General features: G+C 40.2%; 3 protein-coding genes and 2 non-coding genes across 10 annotated transcripts; 2 read left to right on the plus strand and 3 right to left on the minus strand.

Annotated features, from left to right (window-relative positions):
* Positions 1-2,917: 2,917 nt before the first annotated feature.
* On the minus strand, positions 2,918-2,991 carry TRNAI-AAU (transfer RNA isoleucine (anticodon AAU)). Its single transcript has one exon. It is a non-coding gene; the product is annotated as a tRNA-Ile (tRNA).
* A 627-nt stretch (positions 2,992-3,618) lies between these two features.
* Positions 3,619-3,711, minus strand: LOC127783439 (small nucleolar RNA R44/J54/Z268 family). Its single transcript, XR_008019340.1, has one exon. It is a non-coding gene; the product is annotated as a small nucleolar RNA R44/J54/Z268 family (small nucleolar RNA).
* A 793-nt stretch (positions 3,712-4,504) lies between these two features.
* LOC127781225 (pentatricopeptide repeat-containing protein At3g47530) lies at positions 4,505-10,269 on the plus strand. Of its 6 annotated transcripts, none has more exons than XM_052308154.1 (4): positions 4,505-8,148; positions 8,253-8,507; positions 8,881-8,974; positions 9,994-10,269. In XM_052308154.1, exon 1 carries the CDS (start codon positions 4,543-4,545, stop codon positions 6,346-6,348), a length of 1,806 nt encoding a protein of 601 aa, XP_052164114.1. In that variant the 5' UTR covers positions 4,505-4,542; the 3' UTR covers positions 6,349-8,148; positions 8,253-8,507; positions 8,881-8,974; positions 9,994-10,269. The 6 variants fall into 6 exon arrangements, with proteins under 6 accessions (XP_052164114.1, XP_052164118.1, XP_052164115.1 ...); XM_052308158.1 differs by having other exon boundaries at positions 8,253-8,356; XM_052308155.1 differs by having other exon boundaries at positions 4,505-7,086; positions 7,835-8,148; positions 8,253-8,974.
* Positions 10,270-12,097: 1,828 nt separating this feature from the next.
* On the plus strand, positions 12,098-14,326 carry LOC127783392 (extracellular ribonuclease LE-like). Its single transcript, XM_052310658.1, has 2 exons — positions 12,098-12,623; positions 13,579-14,326. The coding sequence occupies exons 1-2, from the start codon at positions 12,363-12,365 to the stop codon at positions 14,005-14,007; spliced, it is 690 nt and encodes a 229-aa protein (XP_052166618.1). The 5' UTR covers positions 12,098-12,362; the 3' UTR covers positions 14,008-14,326.
* A 1,604-nt stretch (positions 14,327-15,930) lies between these two features.
* LOC127782772 (malate dehydrogenase, chloroplastic) lies at positions 15,931-18,819 on the minus strand. The gene is made up of 2 exons (XM_052310040.1): positions 18,619-18,819; positions 15,931-17,409 (listed from the first exon to the last, which is right to left on the minus strand). Exon 2 carries the CDS (start codon positions 17,401-17,403, stop codon positions 16,210-16,212), a length of 1,194 nt encoding a protein of 397 aa, XP_052166000.1. The 5' UTR covers positions 17,404-17,409; positions 18,619-18,819; the 3' UTR covers positions 15,931-16,209.
* Positions 18,820-20,514: the final 1,695 nt, after the last annotated feature.

A 20,514-nucleotide genomic window follows, 5' to 3' on the forward strand; every position in this document is an offset into this window, starting at 1 on the left:
TGGCTTTTTACAACTTTGTAAGTTAAATTCATCTTAAAAGTATATTCAAAATATTATAAGTTTGTTATTCCTTTTATAAATTTTATATAGGTATTCGTAATAAAATAAGTACTCCATCCGTTTCATATTATAAGTCGCTTTTCTTTTCCTAATTAATTTTTTTTAGGTTTAACCAAATTCATAGAAAAATTAAGCAATATCTACATCATCAAATTAGTTTCATTAAATTTAATATTGAATATTTTTTGGTGATATGTTTATTTTATGTTGATAATGTTGCTATATTTTTTTATAAATTTAGTCAAACTTAAAATCACAAATTAACTAGAAAAAAACTCAAAATGATTTATTGTATGAAACGGAGGGAGTACATTATTTCAGTTTTGTTATTTTTAAGTGGTTCAATTCATAGTCATTCGTTCTACAACCACTATAAAAATTGATAATAATTAAATTCGTTAAGCAAAAGCCGAATAAATTTCATCATCTTTAGAAAACTAAAATTAAGTATATATTAGTAATTATGTCACTGTCCAAAGCGATACTTGTTTGTGACTGGAGGTATAGTATCAACAAAAAAAATGTGAAAGTTTCTTAAAAAGAACGATGTGAACGCAAAAGGTTGAAGGGTATAAAGCTCTCGTATTAGTATGAATTATAGATAGAGGTTACTGGTTAAGTGTCAAACTCTGCTGTAATCGGACGATCAACCCATTGCCAATCGAGCTCGTTTGTATCCGTACTACGTGTGAACTCAATTACTCAAACACGGACATCGATATATCGTTATCAGTTTAATTAGTTTTGACACGCAATTAATATGACGGCCGGGATCTTGTATACTAGGTTTTGCCGCATGCGTCGTGTGTCTCCTTAGGGCAGGTACAATAGCAGGCTATAAGCTAGCTGTAAATATATTTTAAGAAGATAAATAAGGAGAGAGAAGAGCAGCGAACTATAGATTTGTAGCCAGCTATAGCACAGACTGCAAGACGCAGTGTGTATATATGATAGGTGGGACTAGGTATTAATAGTGTAGTATATAATTATTGTATTAATGAGCTATTAGATTGGTTATAGATGAATTGAAGCTAGCAGTTGGCTATACTATCGAACTTGCTCTTAATTAGCACTACATCAAAATCACTGCTACTCCCTATGGTCGCGGATTTACCTTTTTTTTTCTACACAGAACTGTATTAACTCGATGCTCACAACATGTGCACAAGCAACCATCTTTTGAAAGATTGGGTCGATATATCTTCAAGTTGACGAAGTTATCATAAGTATCTTATTGTCTATGGTTACCACTCAAAAATAGTGTAAATACGAATACCCATGTTAAGTCTATTATTATTTGAACCCGAGTGAATGAGTTTCTCCATAAAAATCGAACCGATTGAAAGTTATCATCTCCTAGAGCATCACAAACAAATATATAATATGGCTTGTAATCCTAAAATTTAGTCATTTTATGAAATGTTTGCTCTAACAGTTTCCTAAGTTATTTTTTTAATAAAAAATCTATTCTCAGTCCTTCTCGCTCTCTACTGGAGAGGAATTAAGCACGCCGTCTCTCAATACACACGGTAGGATGAGAAGAGAGCGACATGCCAAGGATTTCTCAAAATTTGATTAGGAATCTTCAAAACAAAACACTAGTAGTGGCTCAAATAAGCAGGCCCCTTATACCGCATCTACCGTGCAGTTTCATTTCATATTATGAGTCGCCCTAACTTTTTACTAGTCATTTTAAGTAGAAGAATATAGTAACATTTCTAACAAAAAAAAAACATATTATTAAAATATATTTAATGAAATTAATTTGTTGTTTTGGATTTCGCAAAATTTTTTTATAAACTTAATTAAACTTAAAAGTTTTGAATAGGATAAGAGATATATATATAAAACATACGAGATAATTAATTTGATAGCTCCATGAAACCATGAGGAGCTCATAAGTTTGACAACATCTAGCCGATGGATCGTTTCGCGTTTGGGTGGAGTACGTCGCGATTGCTCAAACGGGAGGATGTCCCGATCGATAAGCACCATTAATTACTAATCACTTAATTCTTTTTTCGTTAGGTGTGAACGTGAAGAGTGTTTTCCTCTACCCGTTCAGACCTGCTCTATCGATCATCACTTCTTCATTAATTTAAAGTGGAAAACGAAACGGCCATAATAGGTACCTAGTAGTAATTGATATGACCAGCTGTTCACGAGCTAGAACAACGATGCATTGGTGTACATTTTGAAGGTAGCGTATAGAAATGGGTCGTACTAAATGATTTCACAAAAGTATTTTGGATATCTTACTACCTCCGTCCCAAAATCATTGCACTATTCACGATCAACGTTTAATCGTTTGTCTTATTTAAAATTTTTTTATGATTAATATTTTTATTGCTATTATTAGATGATAAAATATGAATAGTACTTTATGTGTGGCTAAATGTTTTTAAATTTTTCACAAAGTTTTCAAATAAGACGGACAGTCAAATGTTAGACACGGATATCCACGGCTGCACTTATTTTGGAACGGAGGTAGAAGATGACTTCAACAACTGGGCATGTAGAAAAATGAAAATACATACGCAATAGTATTTTTCTCAATAACACGTAGAAGAGAAAAAAAAATAAATCATAGAATTAATGGCACGTAAAAGAGAAGAAAAAATAATTTAATTTTCTCAATGGTGCGTAGAAGAGAACAGTAATACGTAGAAGAGAAAAAAAATAAATCATAGAAAGAGAAAACAATAAGACTAAAGAAGAGAAAACAATAACACGTAGAAGAGAAAAAAATAAATCATAGAAAGAGAAAACAATAAGAGTAAAAAGAGAAAACAATAACACGTAGAACAGAAAAAAATAAATCATAGAAAGAGAAAACAATAAGAGTAAAAAATTTTAATGGCCCATGCAGGTCTCGAACCTGCGACCTTCGCGTTATTAGCACGACGCTCTAACCAGCTGAGCTAATAGGCCATTCAGAAAAATTACTTCATGCATTTTACTTGTATTTTAAATCAATAATTTAGCCCAATGACCCTCCGGCAGACGGTTCACCTGAAAATCTGATAGGTGAAAACTATTTTCAGCTCTCTTTTACTTTTTTACTTTAAAGATGTTACAATAAATCTAGGATTTAGATTTATAATACTAGAATATGTCACATTAGTAATAAGTTAGTTTTTATGGACCGGAGGAGGAAGTAGTGCTGATGGATGATGATTGATTGATGAAACATAATTTAATACAGTTATTTGAGGGCGTAATCGAATGAATTGAATATTATAAAGTTTATTTGAAGTTTTATCTAAGAAGTATGTGTTTGCCTGGTGAACGAGGGATCATTTTTCGTCTCCTGAATCAGCCACACCGCCACACGGTCTACTTGCTACTTCAGAGATTTTGAGCAACCTTGTGCAAGTATCTTTTTAAATGGAAAAAAAATGCATTTTCCCCCTCTCCAACACATATAAAGGCAAGAGAAAATTAACTGAAACGCAAACGATTAGATGCAATAGAAACTGATGAAGACGCCGACTTATATCAAATTATCAAGCAAAATAAATCAATCAACATATCGATTTGGATGTGCAATGCAAATAATATGCATCAGAGAGATTCCCATTGAGACTTTAGTCGATCACTCCCCTCGGAAGGAGATCTGATGTCCCTGTCTTGCTTCTCATCACCTGCACCCACCACATCACCTCATTGCGAGCCAGCAACAAAATCATCAGAATGGCTCGCAACAAAATCATCAGAAAAAAAAGAGGAAACAAACAGAGAGCGAAAATCACAACAACAACAACAATGAACTGTACCCAAAACGAATAGCAAAACAGGGCACAACGAGGAGGAAGAAAAAGAGAGATGCGTGTGTAGGCGGCGGGGAGGGGAGGGCTGTAAAATCCTAGGGTTGGGCGAAGAGGCATATTTATAGCGGATTCATGGGCTGAATTTATGTGCTTCGGGCCCAGTAAGATTGTGCACTAATTCAGCCCACGTTAAATGGCCCAACTGAACAGAAGCCCGTTCAATTAAGCTTGGCCACACATCCTGGCCCAACGACAGGCCCACTGAAATTAAGCCTGGAACAATATTTGGCCCACGTACTGGCTAGTAGAAATTGGCCAGAACGAACTTCTCATGGGCCATAAGATGATCTTTGTGGATTTTTGTAGTATATATAAATTTTTAAATGAAATATATTTCTGTAAATATACTTCTTTCAAAAATTTACAGAAATAAATCTATTAAAGAACAATTTACAGAAATATATTTCTTTTAAAAATGTACATATATTAAAATATCCACAAAGAAAAAATATATTTCCCTTTTAAAAATTTACAGCAATATATATGTTTAAAAAATAATTAATAAATAAATGTTTTTTTCTTTGCACCCAGGTTGCGTGCAGTTTGGGCCGAACTCAGGAGCGTGTTTTGGGCCGAATTCACGCGTTCGATCCAACCAAAAAAAAAGAGAAAAAAAAACAAAGAACTCGCCACTCCCGCACTCCGCCTCGCCATGGCATCGCATCTCACGCGCGCCCTCCTCTCCTCCCCGCCGTCCTCCGCCGCCGCCGCCGCCACCGCCTCTGCCGCCGCCGCGCTCCTATCCTCCACGTCGCCGCTCCCCGCGGCGCGCTTCCTCCAGCTCCACGCGCACCTCCTCCGCACGGGCCTCCTCCTCCTCCCACTCGCCCCGACCGCGGCCTCCGCCTTCCTCTCCCTCGCCGCCGCCTCCCTCCCGTCGCACCGGGCGCTGCCGGTCCTCCTCCACCACCTCGCCCTCGCCCCGGAGACCCTCCCCTCCACATTCCGCCTCAACGCCATCCTCCGCTCCCTCCGCGGCCCCGACGCGCTCCGCTTCCTCCGCCGCGCCCGCGCGCTCGGCCGCCGCGGGAACGCCTTCTCCCTGTCCATCGTCCTCGGCCACTGCCGCGCCCTCGCCCACGCGCGCCAGCTTCACGCCAACGTCGTCGCCGAGGGGCACTCCCCGGACGCCCTCCTGGCCACCTCGCTGGTGAGTTCCTATGCTGCCTGCGGCGACGGGGACAGCGCTCGCAAGGTGTTCGATGAAATGCCGGTCAGGGACACTGTCGCGTGGAACGTTCTCATCACTTGTTATACCAGGAACCGGCGGACGAAGGATGCTCTCAAGCTTTTCGATGCGATGAGGGGTGGGGAGAATGGGGCAGAACCAGATGATGTCACCTGCATTCTCCTTCTCCAAGCGTGCACGAGCTTGGGTGCGCTCGATTTCGGGGAGAAGGTCTGGGAGTATGCGGTGAATCATGGATATGGGGGTGAGTTGAAGGTGCGTAACTCGTTGATTACAATGTACACAAAGTGCGGCTGTGTGGACAAGGCATACCAGGTGTTTTGTGAGACTCCTAAGAAGAGTGTGGTCACATGGAGTGCAATGATCTCGGGTTTGGCATCTAATGGTTTTGGGAAGGATGCTATATCTGCATTTGAGGAGATGGGTAGATCAGGCGTTGCTCCTGATGAACAGACATTTACTGGTGTGCTCTCAGCGTGTAGTCATAGCGGGCTGGTTGATGAGGGGTTCAAGTTTTTTGATATTATGTGTTACGAATATCAGTTAAAGCCGAATGTTCATCATTATGGATGCATGGTAGACCTCATGGGCCGTGCTGGCTTGCTTGATCAGGCATATGAACTGGTGGTAAAAGACATGAGGGTAGCACCAGATGCAACGATTTGGCGAACCCTTCTTGGTGCATGCAGAATTCATGGTCATATTGACCTTGGAGAGCGTGTAATCAACCATCTAATTGAACTGAAAGCGCAACAAGCTGGGGATTATGTTCTATTGCTTAATACTTTTGCAGCAGTTGAAGATTGGGGAAAGGTAGCAGAGGTCAGGAAGTTGATGAAGGAGAAAGGGATCCAAACTACTCCTGGCTGCACGACAGTAGAACTGAACGGCGAGATCCATGAATTTATTGCAGCTGATGCTTCACATCCAAGAAAGGCAGAGATTTATGAAAAGCTTGATGAGATAAACAAACATCTTAGAATAGCTGGTTATGTTCCTAACGTGTCGTCGGAGTTGCATGATTTGGATTCTGAGGGGAAGGAATGCGCCCTCGCATATCACAGTGAAAAGCTAGCAATTGCTTTTGCTCTTCTTGTGACACCACAGCATAGACCAATAAGGCTTGCTAAGAATCTTCGTGTTTGTGTAGACTGCCACAATTTCACAAAGGTATTCTCTGGTGTATATCATCGCTTAGTGATTGTCAGAGACAGAACCCGATTCCATCATTTCAAGGAATTCCAGTGTTCGTGTAATGATTATTGGTAGTCCACCATTTCTTTCCTGTGCATTTATGCTGATTACAAAGGATATAAAGTGTTTGCACACAGTGAATATCAGAGCTTCGTTGAGTGCTGGAATTGATGATATTGGCATGAGATGCAAGATTACATCAGTTGTGTATGCAGTCAGACATGTCACATGATCTATCTGGACACAAGGACCAGATCTCAACAAAAACTATCTAAAACACCAGGTCATTAAGATTGCATCACTGCCTTATGAAGAACATGATCTTCCCTAGAACAGCAATGTGTTGAGGTTTGGGCAGTGTTCAGTTATCAGGTTCATTTATACATTATTGCTTATTTGAACCTACAAAAAACGTAACACCATAAAGAATATCCTTGGCCAGAAGCAGAAAGGAAATTAATGTGAAAGGAAACTAATGATGAATTATAGCAATTCCTTGCTAGTCTGTCACACAAGGTTTCATTGGCAAGCACCTGCACATTGGGCTTCAAAGCTTAAGGAACATACACTTTCCACCTCTTAAGATACTGTTAGATGTGTTGATCTCTCAGCAGAGATTAGTAATGATCAATATTTGTACAACTTGAGAAATGAAGCATCACTATCAATTTTCATGGTGGTGATGATGATTCTAGTTGAGAACAAGCCAGTCAACCTTAATGTCCACGACTCAGTTGTTCAAGGATTATTAACAGTATATATCTAAGAGAGCAAATAGTGAAATACAAGGTGCACGAGTGAATGCCTATCTCGGTAAGGTGAAAACTAAGAAAGTCACTCTATTTTTTCTACAATTGCATATCCATCCAAAAGTTTTAACCGTAGGACAAATACAGTACTTCAATGTTTGAAATTCCAAGTCCAAACATAACTTACAAAAAAAAAATTCTGCAAGGCACATGCACAATTTCAGAATCTTCTGTGGAAAATATAATTTTTGCTCTTTTACTGTACATGGCTTATATGCGTATGAAAATATCTAATGGTAGTGTGATCTGTATAGGACAGCTTCCTGAGCTTTCAATTCTTGGATGTCTAACCAATATTTCCCTTCACTAGAAGCTTATGCCTTGAAGGGTTTTTTTTTTTTTTTTTTTCTTGCCTTGAAATTGATTCAGCATGACATGAATGCTTAGTTACTACTGGTAACCAGGAAATTATTTACTACCTGCTACTCCCTCCTTCCCTAAATGTAAGGGATGCAAATGTCCAGATTCATAGCCAGAATCCTTACATTTAGGGATGGAGGGAGTACCTGTTTATATTCTGCATGACATGAATGCTAAGTTACCAGTTTACTTGTGTGTACATTCTGCATGACATGAGCGCTCAGTTATTAGCAGTAATTGATTTTTTCCCCTTTAGTTGAAATGGATCCCAGTTTACTCTTGACACAGATCACTCAATTATGTGCCTGCTTTCTCTCAGAATTGATTCTTAATTGGCAGAGAATAACAGTTTTATGATTCAAATGGCTCATGTGTTCTATTTCATCTAACAGGATGCCCAATCTATACAGGCTAGTGACTGTTGTTTTTTCTTTTACAATAGCCGATCTCTACAATGACTTGTTTGATGAATTTATCTTTGTTGACGTGATGGTCGAAGGCTCTCTAATAAAATTGCAGGAGAAGCATTAGTTTCACATTTAATGTGATAAAAGAGAGTATATCTTCTTAGTTCATATAATAGGAATAATGGGACCATGTCCAGGCACCAGCTATCCCTGCGGCTCTGCAAAACTCATGATATTTTAGTGCACCTTACTTTGATGTTGGAACTTGGAACCAACTGATGGCTCTCAAGTCTGAACAGGTATAAACAGCTATTTTGGTGCATATATTATAATGCGAAGACTACTTATTTTATTACTACTACTTTGTATTGATCTATGATCTTGTGACACGTATGTTTTCTAGTGTCCTATCCATGACAGGCATCTAGGATTTCTGTGGAATATCCCAATGGAAGTTCCTTTTGGCATGTTCTAATTTGGCGCTCCATCAATCCTCGACGCAAACATGTATCCTTCGTTTGCTAATCAGACCTGGCTATTCTTCTGCACATCAATTATTTTAGTTGATTTGTACAATGAAATTGATGATCAACCAAGCGCTTTCAAGACCTTTTTTTTAAGGACGTTGATTCTCTTCTGAATAAGTCTTATCGATTAGGTGCGCTTAATTTCTTTATTGCTGATATTATACCATTGGATTACGCAATACAAGAAGATGCGTGCATCATGTATATGAGTCTATGACCGAGTTTGTTCCCACTAGCTCTCTTATGTTGATGTTGATGTTTGCATGGCATTTTGGTTCCTTTTTATTTCATCTTGTCAAGTGTATACTACTGTTTAGCTGAGAGTTTCTTTAAGCATAGATTTGACGAATGGAAGATGCATCAAGCAAATGTCACATCTGACAAAAGACTTGGCTTCTCCGGTTGAACATATACAAAACCAAGCAACAACAACAACAACCAAAAAAAAAAAGAAAAATCAGAAGAGCTATCTATCCTGTTAATGATAATCTGTATTTTTGTTAGGTTGTCCTTCCAAGTGCGTTGGACTATGGACGACAGCCAACCACGTTCGCGGTACGCTGTTCAGATCGGTGCCGTGCTTCCCTGCAAAACCTATGTAAGTATTGCAACTTTTTCGTCGGTCACCATCAGTCCCTCTCTTTCTAGAGGACATGCAAAATTAGAATTGTAAGCAGTACGTTTTGGCACCATCAAATTTTGTTAAGATACAGAGATATAAAAATATATATGTGTTGCATTGACACCAAAATTATATTTTACTCCAGTTAGATGAATAGATTGGTATTACTAAAATTCTGGTATAGAGCATTTTAGGGAGGTGTTTGGTTTGTAAGTTTATCAATTTTTTTTAGATTAAATTTCACAAAACTACAGGTACTTTAGTCAAATTATTAGAAAACTACAAATTTAACATGATGTATCATAAAACTATAGATTTAACACTAATTTTATCGCAGAACTACAAATTTAAGGTAAAATATCTCAAAACTATAGATTTAGTAACAAAGATATCACAGAACTACAGGTTTAATATAGATTAATCATAAAACTTGAACATTTATAACTCAAACATAACATTAGTGCAACTGATTTAACCCCCAAAATATATAGTTTTGTGATAATTTTATATTAAATATGTAGTTTTGTGATAATTAGTCTTAAACCTGTAGTTTTATGATAAATTTGTTGCTAAATCTGTAGTTCTGTGATATATAACCTTAAATCTGTAGTTTTGTGATAATTTGGTTAAAATATATATAGTTTTGTGAAATTTACTCATTTTTTTTACCAAGTTTTGATAGGGCAGCAAATCAAAGTTGCCTCGTTCTTTTTCTCTTACAAATTAGTATGTATTATTATGAGAACATTTCCCAAGTTCATAAATGATGGCGATTTTTGCAAAAAGAAAAAAAACTTTCTATATATAAATTGCTTAGAATACTCCCTTTAAAACAAAAATTCAACTATGTAAGTACTAATTCATTTATTTCTACCCTCAAATATTATAAAAGAAATACATAAACCTTTGATTTTATTCCCCCATTCTGATTCAGCCTTTCAAACTGGGCCTTATGGCCTCTCTATAGCCTACTCCAAAATCACTATCTGTCGCAGGCGTACGTTTTGGCTTTGCGTTGGCAGTTTGGCACGGCTGGTCGGCTGGTTGACCCAACAGCACATCCACGGGACACCCAGTGATGGCGTCCGGGCTTCGCCATATACACGGACGAGACGCTGCCGCCGGTCGCCGTTGCCGCTGCGCCTCTCTGACGAGCTTCTGCTGCTGCTGCTGTTCCCACTCCGACAGCGAGGTCTCACCGCCTCACCGCCCGGCAACACACAGCAACAACAACAGCGCAATGCGTCCTCTCTATCTTAAAATAAAATATACTCGCTCCGTTTCTAAATATTCGTTATTGATTTTTTTAAACATATTTGATCGTTCGTTTTATTCAAAAAATTTAAGTAATTGTTAATTCTTTTCCTATTATTTGATTTATTGTTAAATATACTTTTATGTATACATATAGTTTTACATATTTCATAAAAGTTTTTAAATAAGATGAGTGGTCAAGCATGTGCTTAAAAATTAACGGCGTCAAATATTTAGAAACGGAGGGAGTATCCTATATCTTAGGATGTTCAGATTTATTGTATTAGAATTTGTTACTCCCTCCGTCTCAAAATGTTTGACACCATTGACTTTTTAGTACATGTTTGACCGTTTGTCTTATTCAAAATAATTTATGAAATATGTAAAACTATATGTGTACATGAAAGTATATTTAACAATGAATCAAATGATATAAAAATAATAAATAATTAGTTAAATTTTTTGAATAAGACGAATGGTCAAACCCACACTAAAAAGTCAACGGTGTCAAATATTTTGAAACGAAGGGAGTATATCCTACTAAGAGATTGGTTTATTTTGAAGTGAATAGAGTATGCCGATGGATGCAGCGGGGCCGGTGAACAATATGAACGGATTGATTAAGCCCCCAGTATCCAAGCTGCTAGCAGCGGCAGCAGAGAGCACCAAATAAGTTGGCAGTACGTGGTGATCGGCTGCAAATCAAAGACGTGCCAAGAATTGCGTGCCGACATGTGTTTTCTTGTACAGGAGGACTATGGGACGTCCAGGAGAGGGAAGCCATAACAGCTTACTAAAACAAAAACACGGTAATTAACAACTGCAGAACGAGGAATGAACTGGATATAACAGGGTCTTTTCCTGTTAATAATGGAAGGTTCCTTACTGCAGACATGCGGTGCTGATTATTGTTGCTAATAGTACTACTTAGCAGTCCCTCTGTTCACTGATATTCACCCCTCGATTCAAAATTTTCCATCTGGCCATTCTTCCTACCTACTCCTATATCATTTGCAGTTAAACAGGATTAGCTTAGCTATCATGGACATGCTATCAACATTAGATAAAAGATCTCAAGATAAAACTACATAATTAATTTCCTAATTAACGTTTAACGATAAGAATGACAAATACTCCCTTACTACTTAAATATTTGACGGTAAGAATGACAAATACTCTATTACTACTTAAATATTTGGTGTTTAAGATAAGATTCGGTTTTTAAAATTCTGATCATCAATAATTTTTCAAATGCTTAGATTTATTAAAACAAATGAACGTGTATAAGTAGATTTGCCTTAAAAAGAAGTGCTATCATAACACCATAAACTTATTGTATTATATAAACCTATTTAAGTATAAAATTAAAAGTGCTATCATAACACCATAAACTTATTGTATTATATAAGCCTATTTAAGTATAAAATTTTGACTAGTCCTTACATGAAACGTTAAATACTTACGATAGGAAGGAGTATATGCAGACAAGAGTGTGAGTGCTTATGAAACCCAAACGTTAAAGTATTTAAGTATGAAGTAAATGGTGGAACATTAAAAGTTGTTTGACCAATTCTTATGGAAACATTAAAATTTTCATTGCCGGAAGAAGTATATGTAAACAGATCAGTACTGATGAAATCCAAATAGAAAGCACAGCAACCGGATAGACAGAGAGAGCTGATGGCGGTGTACGGGTGTATCCATCTCCGACCTGTCAATCTCCAATTGGATACATTTCTAAAAAAAAAATAAAAATAAAAACTCCAATTGGATGGATACACTGCTTGCCTTCCACACCTAGCTTTGCCCGCCAATGCCATATCTTGCAAGATTGATGAGTAGCCAATTATTACTCCTCCCAATCCCAAAGAAAAATAAGTTGGCAATTATTCACACCTTGAAATGCAAACATCGCAATTTGCCATCCATGCAGAATCAATGCAGCGTTCTACCCATGCTTTTCTTTCTGTACTTCCTGCCTAAACTTTGCCTATAAATCTGCACATCCATGGCTCGTTTCTTGCAACAAAGCCACAGCCTTCATCATCATCAGAGAGAGAAGGAGAGGGAGGAAGAGATTGCAGTGAGTGAGTGAGTGAGTGAAGCAGCCATGGCGGCGGCGGCGAGGGCAACGGCGCGGGTCGGGCTTGCGCTGCTGCTCGCGGTGGTGGGCGTCGGCGCGCAGGACTACGACTTCTTCTTCCTGGTGCTGCAGTGGCCCGGGTCGTACTGCGACACGAAGCAGAGCTGCTGCTACCCGCGCTCCGGCAAGCCGGCGGCCGACTTCGGCATCCACGGCCTCTGGCCCAACCGCGACGACGGCAGCTACCCGCAGAACTGCGACCCTGACAGCGAGTTCGACCCCTCCAAGGTTCATCCTCTTCTTCCTCTCGGTTCATTTGTGTCATGGTGTCTCTGTTGATGATGATGATGTTGTTGTTGTTTTTGGTTTGTTGCTGTCTGTCTGATGAAGCCTCTGGTTTTCTTCTGTTGGGATTCTATGTGATCGACTGATCCTGTTAATTTGGAGTTTTTGTTCTTCTGAAACCTTATTGTCTCTTTTCATTTGATGATTTTGTTTTTTATTTATTTGATGATCTTTTGTTTGAAAGAACTAAGTCAATCCAAGACATCATTGAAAAGATTTTTAATTCAAGATTGATTTCAGAGTAAAGCAAGGAAGCAGACGAAACAGAGGTCATCCTTGCCTTGGTTTCTACTCAACTGCACTTACCTCTTACTTTAATTGCTCTTCCAATCAAACAGCAACATTACCTATTTTGGGTGTGATTTCGTAATCTGCAAATAAATCCCTGTCTGATTTCTCCACCCCACAATAAAACAATGATAAAAAAAACCCCATTATCCTCACAAAAGACTATCTTTTTTTCATTTGCAAAGATAGAAACTTAAAACCGAGATTAAAATGCTCCCCCCCCCCCTACTTGTAAAGATATGTCCAGTATGATTTACTAATCTCCAAATCATTGCTAAAAAACCCTTTTTACCCTAAAAAGCTCCTTTTTTTTTTCTTGAGAGACTCAGAAATAAGAGAAATTGAAAAACTTTTTCCTACTTGTAAAGAGTTTTTTCCCAGTGTTCACCAAGCAATTTTCCCAAGTAAAAAACTGTGATTTATTTTTTTGTATCTTACAACTAAAAAGCCTTTTTTTTTCTCTTTATAAGAAAATATGCTTTCCCTACTTGTAAAGAATTTTTCCCCAGTGTTTATCAACCAATTTCCCCAATTAAAGAAGTGAATTTTGCAGGTAAAAAGGTAAAAAACTAAAACAAAACCTTTTGTTTCTTGTGGACTTGTGGTTCAGGTGAGCGACCTGCTGGGGAGCATGCGCTCGGAGTGGCCGACGCTGGCGTGCCCGAGCAACGACGGCATCCGCTTCTGGGCGCACGAGTGGGAGAAGCACGGCACCTGCGCCGCGGCGGCGCTCGGCGACGAGCACGGCTACTTCGAGGCGGCGCTCCGCCTCCGGTCGCGGCTGCCCGTGCTCGCCGCGCTGCGCGACGGCGGCGTGTCGCCCGACGGCGGCTACTACACGCTGTCCCAGATCAAGGGCGCCATCCAGCGCGGCGTCGGCGCCGAGCCGTTCGTGGAGTGCAACCGCGACGAGTCCGGCAACAGCCAGCTGTACCAGCTCTACTTCTGCGTGGACGCCGCCGGCGAGCGCTTCGTCGACTGCCCCGTCTCCCCCGGCGGCCGCCCCTGCGGCAACCGGATCGAGTTCCCGGCGTTCTAGAGCTCTGAGCTCTCTCTCTCTAACCAGCCTCTTCTCCTAGCTTTACGGGGAAGACTCTACCTTCGAAGCATGTGCCTTTGTCACTGGCACGTGGGTTCGATGAACCATGGGTTCACTTGTCAATGATAAATGTATGGTGTCTTTGAAGGTATAGGATTTCAATTCGGAAAGACGTCGACGACAAAGAATTGATGATGATTAATTTTTAATCCATTTCAGTAATCCATGTTATTGATTACGGAGTAATTATTAATCTGGCCGTGTTTTTTTTTAATTCTGTTGTTGCAATAAAAGTATGGCCATGTAATGTTTCTCTCTTTTTTTCCCGCATAATTTGAACAAGTTTAGGGGGGAAGTGGAACATATAAATCAAAGAAAGAAATGAAATTTACGTGAATTTTTACATCAAAGCAATGTTCATCTATCCTGAATTGATTTTTTAGATAATGGATTTTCATTAATCCGACCTCTATATTTACGAAGGATATACACATCCAAAATAATATAAGAGTTACTTAGACTCACACCTCAATAAGGAGGAGAAACAACCAAAAAAAGAAAAGACCAGTGGAAGTCTACCAGTCGCCGCCGCCCCTAGTGCGCCGTTGATGCAAACCTCCATTGGTGCCATCTTCATCAATTTCAGGTGAGTTGATGTCACACGCAGCTTGTTAGCCTACTTTGTCATTCGTCGTATAGTCGGAACTAGCCAACCAGACACGAATCAACGGGATCGACTTCAACTTCATCAGATTCCTAGGCATCCACTATCCAAAGTGCTGCCGCCATCCTTCGCCGCAACCACTAGGGCCACCGGCGCCGACGATAGCCGTCGCAACCCCTAGGGCCGCCAGCGCCAACGGGAGCTGTCACCGTCCTCCACCGCAGCCCCTAGGGCCACCGGCGCCGACGGAAGCCGCCGCCTGCACCGACGGGAGCAGTCGGGCCGCCGCCAACCTCCGCAGTCCTCCGTCGTCCATCGACCGCCCGGCCGCCACCTCCTGTGACCTGCCGCTGCCGAGAAACCCCGGTGTCCCCCGCCGCCGGGCATCCTCGTGGGGAGAACACCCCGCCACCGCCGTCCTTGCGGCCATCCAGCATTGCCGATCAACGAGCCGCTCGGGCGGCGGCGAGGCGAAGGGGAGGAGGGAGGGGGCGGCGGTGGAGGATTTTCGTCGTCTGTGTCGCCCCTAGGACGGGGGTCGACGCGGACGGGAGCTCCTCCACTATTTTGATGAATTGATGCACATATATATACATGAAAAACTCACGGACCACATTGAAGCAAATAGCAATAATCAACTCGTCTCATGCGAAATTCTTGTTCTAGAGGAGACATACGAACATAGTAGGAGAGAAGACACTGTTTCAAACAGGGCCTAACTCGTTTTTTATTTTTCTTGGACAATTGCAAGGGCATTGTGTTGCCAAGACGACATGCAATTGTGTCCCTGGACGAAACTGAGGAGTACAGGGGCAGCAAATTCCATTTCCACGTTTCTGGTCCAAGTTAAAGAGATGGAGACGTTTTGGACGCATCACAGCAAGAAGCAACCAACTTCTAGTGTTCTCTTGATGCTAAACTCCGAATCTACCAAAGCATATGCCAGCTTCCGGCCGTCACTCTCACCAAAACGATGGTTCCAGTTGAAATGTAACATAAGAAAAAAAATAAGCAAATTTTCTCTTTCGCATAAGGTTATTAACCAGTGGAAGTTAAAAATGACAGGAGATGAGGTTGCCTAGAAGATGCACATCACAGAAGAGGCTGAAAACGATCAGAAAATCGATTCATTCCTTAGCTTAGATGAAATGATGGCTCCAGTTGAAATGCCAGAAAGAAAGTTTTGTATGAAGTTTATCAACCAATGAAAGTCAAAATGACAGGAAGTGAGGATTCCTTCAGAAGCTACACATCGTAGAAGAATGCTGAAAACGATCAAAGAATTGATTTATTCCTTAGTTTGTCCAGCTACAAACCAACCTCTCAGAAACTGAAGCAAAATTTGTGTTAAAACAGGCAGCAGTTTGGGCGTTATCGCCCTCATGTATTCTGAAGAAATTAGCAATGGCAATACAATGCAAATAGTCTGGAGCCTCTCCCTACGCGTCGACAAGAGAAAATTCTAGCCTGGAAACTAAAAGGTATCAAGAGCCTCTTCCGTTTATTATCTTCCTTGTATTGATTCCATTCTGCTTGCTTCAAACAGATGCCGCGGCTGTCTGCTGTTTGTGGACGAACTCGATGCCCTTCTCGATACTGGCCTTCAACTCAGACTTCAATGCCTCAAGTGCCTTGGCCTCGTACTCGGTCACTCCCTCAAGGTCAGCAGAAATGATGGACTCGACACCGTTCTTTCCAAGCTTAACTCTGGATGCAAAGAACGGCAGCTCGGTTAACTCAGACTGAACGAATGTGCACTCATAAACATCAGGGTCGCCAGCAAGTGCACGCAGAGATGACTCGACGAATCTGGCAGCAGCGTAGGCCATGGAGAGGGTAGCGGAGCCAGCACCAGCTTTCGCCTCCACCACCTCTGTTCCAGCATTCTGTATCCTCTTTGTCAGCTGTTCAGTTTCTTCATCTGTGAAGGTAACAGATGGCCTGGTCTTTGACAGCAGTGGTAGAATTGTGATCCCAGCATGACCACCGACAACTGGAACATCAACGTCGATGAGCTTGAGGTTCTTCTTCTGAGCTACAAATGTGTTAGCTCTAACAACATCTAGGGTGGTAACTCCAAAGAGCTTCTTGGGATTGTACACACCCTTTTGTTTCAGAACCTCGGCAGCAATTGGCACCGTGGAGTTTACTGGGTTGCTGATAATATGGATGAAGGCCTCTGGACAATTGTCTGCAACAGCCTCAACAAGCGACTTGACAATGCTCGCGTTGATGTTAAAAAGGTCATCGCGAGTCATGCCTGGCTTCCTTGGGACCCCAGCAGGGATGACAACAACGTCCACACCTTTCAAGCAGTTGGCTAGTTCCGAGGGCCCAGTGAAGTCCAGAACTTGAGAAGGTGTGTTGCAGTGGCTGAGATCAGCAGCAACTCCCTTAACATTTGCAATATCATACAGATGCAGCGCTGAGACCAGAGGAGACATCTTAATCAAAAGGCCCAATGGTTGGCCAATACCACCAGCAGCACCGAGCACTGCCACTTTGTACGAAGCCTCAGGAGAAATTTGAGAACCAGACTTCGCCTTTGGTACAATTCTTGGAGCAACAGATGCCCGGAGAGATGCATTCCTACCCAGGAATGACGACTCTGATTCAAAGCTAACGGATGATGCTGCCTTCAGGCCACTGTAGCTTGTGAAGCCATGATTCCTTGGCTTTGAGATCAGGCCAGCCTGAGCGCCAACCGAACTGATGGTAACAGCTGATGCCATTTTTAACTGCAGGAATATAGATTTATATTGGTGAGATATAATATACAGATTGGCAACATGAAGAAACTTTTATAAATCAGTACACTAATTCATCCAAAAACCCTGAAAAGTGATACTGACAGATTAAAATGATCCCTTATCTTCCCCGACAAAAGGGATCATTTATCTACAAGATTCTACAGTATTTCCAGGCAAATGCAATGGAACAACAGACAACACCTACGGGCATCAGAGCACCAAATCCTTCAGATCTTGAATAATAGTACATCAGCACATGAGAGTCACTTAAAAGATAATTGGGCTTATCGCACACAACAGGGATCACTCAACAGAAATAATCATAGCAAACAAAGGATCAGGGATAATGGATACATGGACATGCAAGGGAAGTAATGTTAATATTGGATATCTAAATAAAACGCTCCAGCTAATCAATACTAGTATACACCTGACTTAGACAGAGTAAAACCACCTCCTCCTTTTTCACTACAAAAAATGTAACCCAAATAAAAAAAGGCTCTTCCACACCAAATCCTAAGTTCCTAACTGCGTAGTTTGTTCTTTCAGACTACTACACATGATATCGATTGTATTTTTTTTTCTTTTTGAAACCAGGTGTTGATTGTTAACTCAATACGAAAGCAACGCAAAGCAGCCGACTGCTGCAATTCTTGAACTTGTTCGATAGCACGAAGCAAACAAAGAACAACTTGAAGTTGTTGCTGGATTTAACAGCACACAATTTGAAAACATCCAAGCAACCAAGATCAATCTAAAGGTTTCTTACAAAATGGTTTCCAAGAAATGTAACACCAGTCAATCAGCCTGACGACTCACTGAACTACTAGAAAACATATTGTTTCAGCGATAACCCAGCAACCTAATCCCAAACCATGGTGAACTCCCCCCTAAATACAGAACCCATCGAACCCAACGATTACCATCTAGTAACATTGCATATATCCTACCAGCAATCCATGAAACTTCTCAAGAAATCCTCGGGAACTCCGCCGTGCGACCGCGAACAGATCGGGGCCAGAGCAAGCAAGCAACAAACCAACCAACCACGGAATCCCACTATCCCAGACCAAAGCACGCAGCCAGCCAAGAACCACGCGCGAACACGGTTAGACAGCACGAATCGGAGCCAATCTCGATCCAATCTTGGAGGGGAAGAAGAAGAAGAGGTAGGAGGAGAGATCGACGGACGGGTACCTCGATTGCCGGATTGGTCGTGGACTCGTGGGCGGAGGAAGGGGAGGGGAGGGGATGTGTGGGTTGGCGTTGGCCTCTTTTTTTTTGGGTCGTGAAAAGGGCAGCGGGCAGCGGCGTGGGTGGCTCGCTTTTTATGGTGGTGGTCGCTGGAGACGGCGATGGCGGCGGCGGCGGCGGCGTGAGGGCCTCGGAAACAACGGGCTTTTGCCTCCGCCGTCCGTGCACTGCGTGGATCCGGTGTATGGACTGCCTCACCATTCTGTGGTTTGGTGTCCTTTTTTTTCACATGGAAAAATACAATTCTGTGGTTTAGTGGTTGTTCAACCATGACCAAACATGTAGTAGGGTTGAATAATGTGCAAGTCTAACCTGAATTGCCCATGTTAAAAATTGATTATCTGCATCTTCTATGTAATTATATAAAAAAAGAAAGAATATATTCTATACTGAGTTTGTCGAGCTCAACAATTTGTCATTGACATTGTCTTTTTCTATAATATACCAACGACTTTATCAATTATTCTACAATACGTCATTGGGCTAGGCCTTCTTTTCAAAAATACCCAAAATACCTTTAGGGACATACAAGATTATTGATTTATTTCATTAGAAGTTTCAAAACAATATGAAATTTTTTATGCGGCCTCGTTACACAACATGGAAGTTTGTATGCATGTTTCAAGTTTTTTCTGGTATATTTACTTTTTAGAAAAAAATATTTTTATGTGGTATATGAGAGATAATTTGTTTATACGAGAGATAATAGCAAAAAAATATCTTATGTAGTGTATGAAAGATGATTTATATTAAAAACATCAATAAAAGAATTTTATATAGCATATAACAAATAAGTTATATATTTTTTTTAAAAAATATATAATTGTAAAACTTAAAACTTCTATACAAACTTTCATGTCGTGTAAGGAGGCCATATAAAAATTTTCATATTTTTTTTGAAACTTCTAATAGGATAAATCAATTGTTAACCTTGTATGTTCATAAGGGTATTTTGGGCATTTTTGAAAATAATGTCCATCCCAATGGTGTATTGTAGAACAATCGATAAAGTCGTCGGTATATTATAGAAGGAGACAATGTCGATGGCAAATCGTTGAACTCGAATAAACTCAGTGGTATAGAATAGATTCTCTCTAAAAAAAATGGGGTAAAGTGCTTACAGGTTGCTTTGATTTGAAAATAAGATAGGATTTTTTTTTTAGATTTTAATCCTATAGGATTTTATGCTATACAACCCTTTATAACAAATGATAGAAAACTATGGGATCATGTGAAATTCAAATTTCTTGATCCATATAAAGTTTTGGAGGATTTTTAACATGAGGATCAACCTTATAGAAGATTTCATATAAGTATATCTCTTTTATTCAATTTCTACTAAACGATCATTTCCGTGTTCTATAATTCTCTATTTCACACTTAAATTCCTATCATAATAACATATTTTTTTATTCCTCTATTTTCTCAATCCAATTTTTGAAAAAAAAACAAGCCTTGAGTTGTTGGCTCATAAGTAAGATTGGTACTATTAGGAGATGTGGCCCTAACTCATTATTGATCCTAGCTATTCCTATTTTAGGCTGTGTTCGGATGCCCCTTTTCCTATCCTCTCTCCCTCGTTTTCCGCGCGCATGTTTTTCAAACTGTTAAACAGTGTGTTTCTTGCAAAAAGTTTCTAACGAAAGTTGCTTAAAAAAGTCAAATTAATCCATTTTTGAAAAAAAAAATAGCAAATACTCCCTCCATCTACTTTTGATAGGCATATTTCCAAATCTGAAAAATTTATTTTTGATAGGCATATTTCAATCCAACAACCTATCCTCTTAATGACTTTCTCGGATTTAATGCGTGACTCTCCATTCTTCCACACAAGATTGG

Source organism: Oryza glaberrima, chromosome 8 (genome assembly GCF_000147395.1).
Source record: "Oryza glaberrima chromosome 8, OglaRS2, whole genome shotgun sequence".
In the NCBI taxonomy this organism is placed as follows: Eukaryota; Viridiplantae; Streptophyta; class Magnoliopsida; order Poales; family Poaceae; genus Oryza; species Oryza glaberrima.